This window comes from Motacilla alba, chromosome 3 (assembly GCF_015832195.1).
Source record: "Motacilla alba alba isolate MOTALB_02 chromosome 3, Motacilla_alba_V1.0_pri, whole genome shotgun sequence".
NCBI lineage: Eukaryota > Metazoa > Chordata > Aves > Passeriformes > Motacillidae > Motacilla > Motacilla alba.
In genome coordinates, this window is record NC_052018.1 from 71,935,981 (window position 1) to 71,948,965 (window position 12,985).

At 37.3% G+C, this 12,985-nt stretch overlaps 1 protein-coding gene across 1 annotated transcript in view; it reads left to right on the forward strand.

Annotated features, from left to right (window-relative positions):
• Positions 1-12,985, forward strand: part of GALNT2 (polypeptide N-acetylgalactosaminyltransferase 2) — a 90,683-nt gene that overhangs the window by 41,008 nt on the left and 36,690 nt on the right. The window contains exons 2-3 of the mRNA XM_038131415.1: positions 7,926-8,016; positions 9,861-10,014. Coding sequence (XP_037987343.1) covers positions 7,926-8,016; positions 9,861-10,014 — 245 coding nt within the window. The remainder of the gene's footprint in view (positions 1-7,925; positions 8,017-9,860; positions 10,015-12,985) is intronic.

Below are 12,985 nucleotides of genomic sequence, written 5' to 3' on the forward strand. Positions count from 1 at the left end.
GCTCAATCAGCTCCTTTTGATTGATGATGATTTGTGATTAATATATTCTTGGATTTTTTTTCCCAATCTAGCACAACTAAAAGAGGAACTTAAACACTATTGCTGCTGAGTGTGTACTTACTGTATAAATCTTGTAACTGTGTCTGTACTGGAAAATACTTTTGGAATAAAAGGCTGTTTTCAACATTCTTTAAAAAACCCCCGTGAATTAACTTTTCAAGGGAATGTCTTTTGTCAACATCAATATTTCCTTTTGGAAACTAAAATTGAGTGATAATAGCCTTTGATGTTACCCTTAATTGAAATAATCACTGCCAATGTTTTCTGATGTTTTGTTTTCATGGTTTGTGCCAGGTAGTGCAGACAAGTGAGATTTTTTTAAGACATGATAAATTTAACAGGAAATACTGGATCCTGTTTGTGACTTGCTGCCATTCTTAGAGGTGCTTATTCCTTGCTTTCAAAGCTACTGGTGCTTTGAGCTACTTGAGATTATTCCCTTCTATCAATCCCAATACCTTTATATGTTTCTCCTACTCTTCTTCCCTCCCCTTTCTTTTTGCCATCTATCCTTGTACATTTATGCAGCTTCATGAATCATGAGGATTGAGTGATCTTAGAAAAAATAGTAAAGCCTTTTCATGGCTGCTCTGCAGTGTTTTTGTCCATTGGTGTTCTGTCTGGGGTATGAGACCTTCCCCTCACTTCTGCTGCTTCTGTGAAGAGGTGACAATCAAGCCAGAAGAACCCCATTTTGCTTTCTGCTGCTTGGGCACTGCACAGCAGGTGCTGCTTCTGCTTCTGCCTGTGGTGGCCTCTGTGGAGATCTTTGGCAGGGCTTCTTTTGGCATGAAAGACTTCAATAGAAGTAGCCTCTAGCAAGAAGATGCGTTTTTACCCACACTTAATCTGTGTGGGGAGGTGTGTCATTGCGTTGTCTTGACTGTCAGTCTGACAATTACTTTAGCTCTAACAGTGTTTTTCACTGTAGAGCTGAAGGAAATGAAAGGGGTGTTCTAGTTTCTAGGCTTTCTGGTTTCCTCTTTCTGGTGATATATTAGATTGTCAATTTTTTAAGGCAAGTAATGTTTAATTGTCTGCTTCTCTGGTAGGTGATACGGTTGTCCCACTTACTTTTGACATTTATCACTAGAGTGGATGAAGTCTCTAGGCAAAAGGAAACGTGGTTTATTAGAGGTTACCTGGAGCTGGGTACCTGAATTCTCACCAAGCTGTAAAAGTGTTGTGGGTTTGGTTTTTTAAATTTATTAAGGGTACTTACAGAAATTTTTTTTTTTTTTTTGGTATAATGCTGAAATACAGTCTAAAACTGTATAGCATTTGTGGGCTAATGAGTTAATTCAGTGTGTGTTATATCAACATGAGTATTTGAGAGAGAATTCATGTTATTATTTTTAGGGAACTAATGAAAATTTGAAGATAACCTAAAATATACTTGTATACAAATCTTCATATTTAATAGCTTATCTATACTTACTTCTTGAATAGCCTGCCCTGCCCTGCCCTGCCTGGGGTTTTCAGTTGCTCCTTGGCTTTTGTCTGTTGAGTAGGTCCATTGTGCCCAGAAATTAAGTTCAATCCAAATTTGCAGTTGATCCTAATTGCTGTACAAGTAAGTCTTCAGCTGCAAAGTTGGATGAGACCTTCCCCAGAGAATATGTATGCTTGTTTTCCCAAAACCTCAGATAAAGCATTATTTTTGTTTAATCCCATTCTAGGTTTAGAAAATGTCATGTTTTATAGTTGTTTTAGTACTTTAGATAGTGCCTGTAAGCTACAAAATATGTACTTTGCACTAAGTAAAGGTAACATTTACAGAGATGGTAGGACACAAAGGCAATTAATTTTGTCTCGAGAGTACAGCCTATAGTAATTGCCATTTTCAAAATGTTTTGAGTGTATTAACTGAGAGTATATCTAAACACATTTCCTATATATGTAGCCATCAAGGTATAATCTTGATGCTTTTCCCTGTTCGGTTTTTTTTTTTTTTTTTGAGAATATAAAATGTTTTTCTTGTGAGGGCTGTGTGTGTTCTTCCTGCTGGAAACTTCCATTTTTGTTCTGAGTATTCAAATAGATGAAAAAAATGTGCCTTTGACAGCAATTTACTTACACTGAGGAAAGGAGTAAGAATGAAAATGAAATCATCTTTGCTGTAATAATTTTGGACACTAACAGTGATAATCAAATATTGCAAAGTATATAGTTTTTCAGTGTTTATGCTTCACTTCTTGGTGTGCTTGGAAATGTCTGCTTTAGTATGCTAAGCAGGTTGGCAGTCAGAGGAAGTTAATATTTTTTATGGAATATTTTCTGCTTGTCTTTTCTGTAACAAGCAGCATTCCAGGCAGTTTCAGAGGACACTTTATCTCTGTTTTGTATAAAATGCTTTTGCTGAGAAGGGAAGAAGTGAGTGCCCCATAATGTAATTACATTAAATTGCTAGAGTGCTTGCCTGGCATAGAGGAAAGCTGGATTCATTTACTGCAGCAGGAGAGAATGGAGTTGTGTTTCTGGAGACTCCTCTCCAGGCAGAGAGTGAGTGCTGGGTCAGAAATCAGGCTGAGCTGGACACTGGACTCTGCTGAAGGTCCTCCTGTGTTGGAAGGAACTGGTGCTTCAGAGCTTACTCTGCCAATGTGATGGGTAATTAAAAGATGGTGAACTGAATTGGGGTGGGGGAAGGGTGCATACTGAATACAGAGATACTAAGCAGCAGCAAAGAAACTTGGGTTTAGTGTGTCAGTGTCTTAGTCAGCTGTCAGATTCTCCTTGTCTTTGGGTCTTTTTCTTAGGAGGAGCCTTTCTGCTTGGTTTAGGGATGTAAACGTCAGCAGGCATTACACTATTGCAATGCCAAGTGCTGCTCCGCACAACATGGAAGTGCTTCTGTGTGTCTGGTCCCAATTATGTGGTCAGAACAGAAGTGTATGAAGTCCTGAGAGGAGTCATCTTGCAGTGAGAGTACCCCTTCCAAACCCATCAATTGGTGTGACTGATCTGTGCTGCTGGATGCAGCACAGCCTTGTATTGGCCAGCTGGATCAAATGCTGCTCTTTGAAGGTGCTGCCAGTATTCACTTTCCTCTTAGAAAATTACCACTAGAAGAAAATCTGTCTGCCGTAGCCCTCACCTAAAAACATGTTTTGAAACAGATATTAAGCCTTAACATGTATTTTGTTCAACAAAGATACATTTCTCAATTATTTTGTCTAAGTGTCTACCTGACCAGGTAGCACATAACTCCCAGCCATCTCTTGTGCCCAAATGTTGCATGCTGTTCAGCATCTAGGTTGCCTGTGAGAGGAATGGCTGGTATTGGGAACACAGTCAGCTCCCACTTGAGATATTTCCAAACTCAAGAGCTTTTCAGAGATCTGTGTTGAGTTGCTACTTGTAAGGGCTGTGTGATTTCTTAATGTATCTAAGGATGTTTCATGTTGTTAAGTTGTTCTCTTGATAGGAAGCCACTGTGGGGTTGAAATCTCTGCTATAATGAGATCTAGTTTGTAGCAGTTAAATGTCAAATCTGTGATACTTGAAACTTTAATTATAAGGAAAAAGAAGTATTGTGAGAGAAAAATAAGAGAAACAGTAGTAGTTTTAGGTGTGGTTTGAATTTTTTTATATAGAAGCAATACCTAGGGGCTTGGAACTGTTTAAAATTGGTTTTGATGCCAAGTGAAATAACAACTGACCAAGAATTGCTTTGCAATGCTTGTGAGGAATATACTGTTCAATGCATACAAATATACCAAAACGAAAGGGAAGTGGTCTGGCAGATTTAAATAATGGTAATGAAATTATTGACTGATGCACATCTGTGTATAATTATAGCTTTCTAAACTCAAATTGTGTACTCCTAAATTTCTCATGGAATACGATCATGTCTTGTTGTATATGTGTAGAAATGCTGTGAAAAATGTTTGAATCCTGCTTTGAATTTGAACTACCTCATCCTTTTCCTGCAGCGGAGCAGCTGCAAATGTGTAACTAATCATTTCCTGAAACAATTTTTTTGAGTCTAGTTCTCAGAAACTAGACTCAAAAAAGCTTGATGTTGCATCTTCAACACATCTCAAATTCAGTCTTCCAGCTAGTCTTAATGGAGTTGTAATAGCAAGGTTTGTCAGTGGATGTGGGCTTTCTGAGGCATGCAGAGCTTGCAGTGTCCTGATAGAAAAAGTTGCGGCAACTCAGTGATTAATCAGCCAAAAAACCATCCACCCCACCTTCAGATTAGTCAGTTTACCATAATGAATTGTGCAAGGTTATGGCTGCAAGGAATGTTTTAACAAAATGTTAAGTGAATGTACATCCCTTAGTTTCAGAGCTCTAGGAATAGCAAAGGTATTTAGAGAATTGAATTTAAAAATTACATTTAATGTACATTTATTTGTTATGTTAAAAATATTACCATAGTATCATTGTAATATTTCCCACTGAATGGACTTGAAAGGTTGCAGTTTTGGTTTTTTGCATGTCTTCTACTACGGAATCAGAAATTAGTGGGAAGCAGTGACGTGATGTGTAAAATTAAAATATGCCAAATCCCTGCAACACTTGCATTTTAGCTGGTGTGCACCTATTTTCTTGTTGATATGTGTCCTGGCCTAAGAATATAACTGCATGAGGAATGGCTACAAAGGTTTTATTCTAGTGGTGTTCTGTGTGCATCTAATGTGTGGTCAATGTCTCTGCTAGTTGGCAGCTACCTTTTTATTTTTCAATAACTTCAAAGTGCTTGTCTTTGTGCATTTACATACCAAGTTGTAGTGTGAAATTGCCAGCTCTTTTGAAAAATGTCAGGAAAATATTATTTTAAAGTATTAGTAGTATTTTAATGTAGAAAAATACAGTAGCCTTTTCTTTTTAGTTTTTATTCATTAAATCTCCCCCTTGTCCTCTCCTGATGGAAGAGCTGTGCCTCCTCTTAAGCAGTTTAAGTTGCTTTGTCTTTCCTTAAGCTTAGCTTTTTGTATGAATGAGTTTTGTCGGTGCCAGCATTGTTGTCTTTTACCAAGAAGATTACTCCTCAAAAGCAAGTGGCCTTTTAATATCACATTAGAAGTTGGGATTTTGTTTCACTCAAAGCAAGCTGAAAAAGCAACTCTGTCTGTGGTGATGGCAACATGCTAATGCCATTTGGCCATATGATTGATTCCTACCAAATTACCATGCACCAAGTTACCATGCTGAAGCACTTTGCAATTAATGATATAAAGAAACTGAGTGTGTTTATGCCTATGGTTTCAATAACTGCTTTCATCTCTTTTCATGCTCTCAAGTTCTTGCTAAAGGCTATAACATCTTGTTTGCCCCTAAAAGGTAGGGGTTTCCCATATGTACCTTCCAAAGTCTTAATTGGATGAAAGTTAGTGCTTACACCAGAGTATCAGTTTCAACTAATTTGCTGATTTTAGAGCCACGCAGTCCTAATCTAGGGCACAAAGATCAAGGTAAATATCCCTTAATGCCCCATACTCTGCCATCACAAGACTGTTTTATAAGAAGTCATAGGAGGCAAGGTGAGCATCAAGCAATATGCAGTGGCAACTTCCATCCTGGCAGCTTGGCTCACCTCAAAATAGCTGAAGGCTGAACCAAGTAGTTTCCTGAAAGGGTCAAATTTATAAGAATTCAAAATGGTATTTAATAATAAAATTTCTGAATCTAACTTTGCCTTTGGCATTTTGTTTACTTTATAAAAAACAAAACACAACAGCAACAAAATCCAAAGTTGAAGAACTTGATAAATAATTATTCTCAATGGCACATGCTAGTAATACCTAGAAGGATTAATGGGAAGGCAGAGTTTTACCCCAAAGACTTAAAGGGAGGGGGACAGTGAGGAAGCACTCAATAGTTTCTGTTTTAATTATAGGAGAAACTCTTGCATTATAATTTTATTGTTATTATTAATACTGTTTAGCAGATGTTTTGCATTTATTTTTCGACATACATGTTTTTTAGACTCATTACAGTCACCTGGAATGATAAAGGGCTTCATTGAATTTTGCAGCTACAGTTAAGACTTGGATTTAAGTTTTTCTGTTGTCTTTCAAATGGTGCACAAAGCCAAATAATGAGTGGAAGACAACTTTCTCAAAACACAGAAAGTATCTATTTCACTGTGCTGGTGGCACTCAGTGCACAGTGACATATAATTTCCCTCATCAGTGTGAGTCATAAACATTTTCTTGAAATGTGTTGTGTGGTTTTGGGAGTGTGTTATCGTATTGCTGTGGGTTTTCTTTGGTTTTTTTTCATTGTTGTTGTCCTAAAGCTTTCTCTAAGCAGAGGTATCGTTTGAGGTCCACAAGGCCCAGTAGCCCAAAGCATGTACCAACATGAGGATATGTAGTATAAGAACCTGTTAAAATTCCTTCTCTCTAGGATCCTTGATGCATGATGCTATGAAAAACATGCGTGTATATATATATATATATATATATATATATATATATATATATATATATATATAGTGGTACTCAGATTTTAACTGATTTAGCTGTATTTCTTGGGGGTGGGGGAGACAGCATCTGTATTTAGTTTTTAATTTCAGTATTTTAGAAATATATAGCCTTTTTCAACATATTTCTAAATATTAGTGCCAACTAAGCACTTAGAGACTTAAGCTGAATTTACATTGGAAAGTTCTGAGATGCCTGGGGACAAGCTGAAATGGTATCATTTGTGGTTGAAATGTTCCCCTGCATAACTTAGGCCTGTTCCAGCTACTTACTATTCCATCAAAGAATTCCCCAGATGTGGCTTAGGAGCTGGGACAGCAGAGATATTTTCCAGTATGCACTTCATACACCATCACCCTGCTCTGGAGACTCTGGCAGATTCCTGTAAGAGATGAGAATTGTTCTGCACTGCTTGGCTTCGGTGCACTCAGCGATTAGTGTAGTCATAGTGTTGTATGTTCTTGCATGTTGTAGTAAAGGTCTTGTCTTTCTCAGGATAGTGCCAATATAACTGGTTTTATAGATGGGACCCCTTTGGTGCAAATTTAGGAAAGGAAACGGAATTTCTTTTGGCAAGTGTGCAAGAACAACAGAAGCTGATGGCACTTAAATGAGTTGGCTAAGTGTAGTGTGCAAATTGGCACACAGTCCGTGCAGTTGCTAGGTTTTTTTTTTTTGTTTTAAAGTTAGCCTCTTCTCCACTTCTTCCAAATGGGGTAATTCCAGCTTCATATTTTGTATTTTTGTGGTGATAAGAATACAGAAGTGTGGTGGTTGGTTTTTTTTTTTTTTTTCCTGTTGAAAGGAAAATGAGATTTATATTGGAAATTGGAGGAGGGCATTGGTGAAACTATTTGCCCCCCCACCCATCTAAATCACAAATATCTCTGCAATCACAAATCCAGCAGGTTTGCCTGTGAAGCCCAGAATAAACTCCAATGATAGTAACACATGAAAATATTTTGGAAGTATTTTTCCAATAGTAAGGCTGCCGTTCTGGATATAACCTGATTTCTCTTTTCAAATCACTTTCTGTTTAGAAATCTGGATATAACCTGATTTCTCTTTTCAAATAACCTTCTTGTTAGAGCAGAGCTTTCTTCAGGTCTTGCTTAATCTTTTTGCCCATGCAGCTCCTTGGAACGTAACTGATTGCTCCTTGGAACATAACTGATTAAAAAAAGAATTCCATCTTTCCTAATAGATTTCCTTTTTTTTTTTTCTTTCAAACAAGAATTTTTACATACATTAACTGCAAAAGTCTCACTCAATTTTTGTTGTGTTTTTCAAGTAATGGAGAGAATAATCATTGTTTCTCTTAAAATCCTTGTTTTCTTAGACCACTCTAAGTTTAAAATCTGGAAAACCTAGTTTACTCTGACACAAAACTAAATTAAGATTATTTTAAAGATTATGTACTTTTTTCAGGAGGACCCAAATGATATCGACCCCAAAAGGAAAGAAGTGCGTGGCAACGATGTGGAGGACAAGGCACAAAATGTGGAGACACTACCTCCAGGTATTGCAGTAAGATTTGTTATGAAAGATCCATAGCCATAAAACATTTATCAGTGAAAGCCATAAAACACTGCAGTTGTTCTGATTCTAATAATTCTTTGTAGCTTGAAAGTGCTAGGATTATTTTAGCAACATGTACTTCTCTGTGCTTATAGCTTCAGCATCCTTAAATCTTACCTGTTTCACTGCTCCTTTGAGATAAAACAATAGGGAGTGTGGTTCTTTGCTAGTATGTTTGTATTGTCCTTCAATAGGTTTGAGATGCTGTAAAACCCTCTGGTACAAAAGTAGTCCATTTCTCTTGGTGGATGATGCTGGCAGGCAACAGAAAAGTCACCTTGGGACTGTTATTTTGACTGAAGATTCAGCCAAGGTTCATAATTTTTTAGGTTTTTTCCTAGCTTTTGATTTGGCAGATATTCCTAACTGTGCTGCTGGTGTACTTTATTTTTTCCTCATGCTTGCTCAGTATTTGTCACATGCTGGAAAATAACAGAGCAACGTGATTTTTATTTTGTTTGAGTGAAATCCTCATGCCTTGAGGATGAGTTAGGAAAATTAAGCGTTAAGGAATCTTCATTTAATGTGAATGCTTCCATAAACTTTTTTTGCTGCTTAACTGTTTCACATCAATGGGATTTCATATATTTCTACTTTAGTATTGACATACTAAAGCATACAGAAAAATGAAAATTGAATTTGAGTATTTTACACAATTGAAAAAGTTTAACCTGTGACAAGGACAACTGATGAGATAGCATCACAGGTTTTGCTTCTCTTCTATAAATCCTCGTGTTTTGCTTACAAATATGTCTTGGTCAAACATTTGAAATACTGAGTTCTTGCAGAAAGAACTAACCAAGGCAAGCTTTCTTTCAGTCAGCTGGGAACTTCCATCCCCAGGAACATGTGAGGTATGATTTTTATTTTTCAGTCACAGGCTCTCCAGGTACAGTATAAGCTCTTTGCTATTGATGCCTTTTTTTCTGTATCCTTTGGCCTACCTGAAGTTAGCTACTGTTTGGAGAAGGAAAATAAGACTGGTTATCTATGTATACCTATTTGGCAAAGCCTTTACTTTGTGTATGTATTGAGAAATAAATCCCCAAAAGTTGAAGAGCCTGGCTTATTTAAGTTGGTTTCTGGCAGATATTTTCAGTTATTTGTTCTGCTTAACAGACCTGTCTGCAAATTTTGTTTCTGGTATTAGATCAGCCAATTTTGCACTTTCCAGCAGTTCTTATTTCCTTTTTTTTTGAAAGTTTATGTATTCTGGACCAAACTTTATACTTTCCCAGTGGCCTTAAGTAGCCTGTTTGAGTATTAAAGGGAGTGGGAAGTGTCACAGGTTGAAAGGGAAAGCTATCAGAAGCTGGAAGCGTTGAAACTAGAAGTAAGGTTAAGTGTGAAGTAGAGCAGGTCATGGCTTTTTTCATTTCATATGTTGATTAGTAGTCTCTTATGGCCCGATGCAACAGACAGGAGAATTGGTACTTCAGAGTAGTATTAGAGTCTGGAATCAAAGGTGTCACAGACAGAACTATACACCCTTAAATCATTCTTTTCTTTATTTTCAGTTAATATAGGCAAACTTCTGAATCCTTGTGGCAATGAACCTTGGTATTCATATTTCTGTCGATTTTTTGCATGGTTTTAAAAATTTGATACTAATTTCTAGGATAGTCTAGACAAATTTAATTTGAAAAAGTGAGTTTTGATGTTGCACTGTTAACAGTACTGTTAAAGTTTAATTACTTCATTTTCATCAATTGTGTTTGGATTACTGTATGTTGTTCCTTAAATAATGAATAATAAACTGGATATTTCCCTGTTTTTCTACTGTAGGAAAAGTTCGGTGGCAAGACTTTGATCAGGATGCCTACGTTGGTGCTACTGTGGTGCGATCCGGCCAGGATCCGTACGCGCGGAATAAGTTCAATCAGGTGGAAAGTGACAAACTGCGAATGGACCGGAGCATTCCTGACACTAGGCATGATCAGTAAGTGCCAAACTGAGCCGTGTTGGCTTGGATTAGCCTGTCTGTATTTATTGCTTTTGAGCTGGTTTTTCTGAAGCAAGAGTTTCCAGCTTTAGAAAGGCCAATGACAGTAAACTCCCTGATCCTTGAACAGTGGGTTAAGGAACAATAAATCTTATTCAAGTTGTTCTGTTTCCAGAACTTCCATCAGTGTGTATTACATATCCAAACTGGTGCTGCATTTCAGTCTTTCATCGTTCCTGTTTATCTGGTGGCATTTCTTGATTTCTATGTTTGTAAGTGTCTTTCACAGTGAGGATGATCAAACAGTGGAGCATGTTGCCCAGAGAGGGTGTGAAATCTCCAGGTTTAGGGATATTCAAAGCCCAGTGCAGAGCCTGCTGTAGCAGGCGCTGCTTCAAGAGAATTCGGGCTCAGAGATCTCCAGGGCCACTTTGGATCTCGGTCACTCTGTGATTCTGTTTGTATGTGATGATTGTCAACTCTAAACCTAAAGAAATCAATTTATTCACACCCTGGTAAACATAGGACAGAATTATACTTCAGACTGCTTGTGCAGTTTCAGGAAACAGTACCCTTCACGGTAAGGAAAGATATTATTTACTCTTGGTTAGAGAAGACCTTAATTTTAAAAAGGATTTAATAACTTATGTGAGTCTTGCTTTAAAAAAAAGTTGCTCATTACAACTTCATAACTTGAAAATACAAAGCCAGGTTTGGTTTGGTTTTAAAAACTAGGCAAGCCAGTCTCGAAACATACAATTAGCCGACCATATGTGGTTAATTTGCCTAACTAATTCTACAGATAGGATGAGTGTACATTCAGTAAGTAGAAGCAGCAAAAAAAGACCCCAGAAGAGGAAAGAGAGCAGGACGGTTCCTGTTTCCTTCCATAAAGCTCTTTAATCAGAAATGGTCTAGTGAAGAAAATTTGTGTAGAAACTCAGTCATTTTTTAAATCCCTTGTATAATAGTGTGGGTTTAGGTTTCTTTATGCAAAATAGTTGTAGATGGAGTTAAGCAAGTAATTTGTTGTTAATTGCATGTCAAAATAGGAAGAATCTAGTGTTTCACCTGTTGCCAAGGAAGCAGTGAAAAGCATGATGCCCATGGTGTTGTACTGAGGACTTTACAATTACTTTTGAGTTTTCTTCATAGCATACACTTTTCTTTTCCACAAGAAATGTATTATAACTTTTTAGATCAGGTACTCTTTTCCAAGAGATCAAACTCAATTATCATCATCCAGAAGTTTCTATGATTCAGATATGCTGAATTTGGAATTTTTTTAGATACCTAATAATGCTGGGAGGGAGGGGGCCATGTCTCTAAAGCCAAAGGCTGTCCTTCGAAAATAACTTAAATTAGAGAGACATCCAGAGATAAATTATATTATGATGGCCATGTTTCTTTTAACTGTTAGTCTTGTTATTATATGCTGTTGTTATAAGCTGTAGCCATAGGAAGAAGAATATCTGAGCAATAGATACTTTGAAGCATGTTAGTTTCTAATAAAATTGAAGTCAGCTGGGTTAACAGTAAGTTCTCTTGTGGAGCTGTTGCAATCTTTAAGGAAAAAAGCCTGAGTGAGGAAATACTTTGTTTCTGCCTAAGTAACTTATTATTAATTGTACTGATGTGTCCAAAATGCTCATTGAATTAAAAAAAAACCCAACAAAGTAGTATTTTTTTAATTGCTGAACTTATCTAGACTGTTTAGAAGCAGTTTATCAGGATTCTGCATTAGATATGTAGATGTGAGTGTAACTGTGCATCTTTTAATACTATATTGTTAAGGTTTTATTACATCATGCAAACTTTTACTAGCAGGAAGACCAAAGTTTTCCTCATGCTTTTTGTGAAGGTGTGCCAGCAGTTCCAGAATACACTTTTGGTTCACTCATTTTAGCTGCTTGCCTTTGTTTTAAGCAAAAGGAAGAAGGGAGAAACAGGCAGATACAACATAAGAAAAGAAGTGGAGAGAACTCTGAGCAGGAGCATGGATTCTCACTCCAGCTGATGCTCACAGCAACTCTAGAAATGTCTGTGTTTTCTTTCATTTCATGGTAGATTTTGGAGATCCGGAAAGCTAAAAGTGGGTGTCACAGTTGTAATAGCAAACTCTTAGAGGTGTCCTTCTGTCAGTGTAGAATAGTTTCCCAAGTAGGATAAAGGATTAAATATTCTGTGTTTTTTGTGGACCAATGTTCCCCATGTATGCTTTGGACTAGTGATTTCTGATCACATCTTCTAATTGATGTGTTGTGATGATTTTAGGAATTACTGTCAAGTACTATAGCTGCACTAAACTGTTTTCTTTGTCATTTGGCACCCATTAGAAGCTTCTGACCTCACACTCAAGTTTCATTCTTAGAGAAGAAACAAACTTTCCTCTGTATTTAGTACCAGTTGAAGTGAATGTTCTCCTTGCACTGGTTAAAATGTATATTTCTGTCAAAAAGTGGTTTCAAACAAAACAGAAGTTTTGGGAAAAATTGTTAATTAAATGAACCAGTCCAAATCTCTGGGGGAAGGAATGTACTTATCATGTTTGTCATGGTTTGACGCTGGCCCAATGCCAGTGCCCCCATGAAAACCCATCTTCCCCTGGTGTCTGCTGTGAGATGTGATCAGAGACAGAGCAAAGCAGGCCTCCACTTGTAAACAAAAGGAAAAAAAAACTTTATTAGCACACAATTATAAAATGGACACACAGAGCAGAATGGAAAAACCTGTCAAACATTCCTCCTCCCCCCACTCAATTCTCACAGAATGACACAAAACCTCAGTTCTTTATCCAGTCCATCACTCTTCCGATAATCAACACAGTCCATCTCCACCCTTCTGACAATCACTTCTCATTTCATCAAGGAGAGAAGAGCCCCCCCTTGTGCCACAGGCCAATCCCCGTCACTCAACAACTGCACGTCGTGACTTCTTCCTTCCATGTTCAGTGCTCTCACCACTGCAC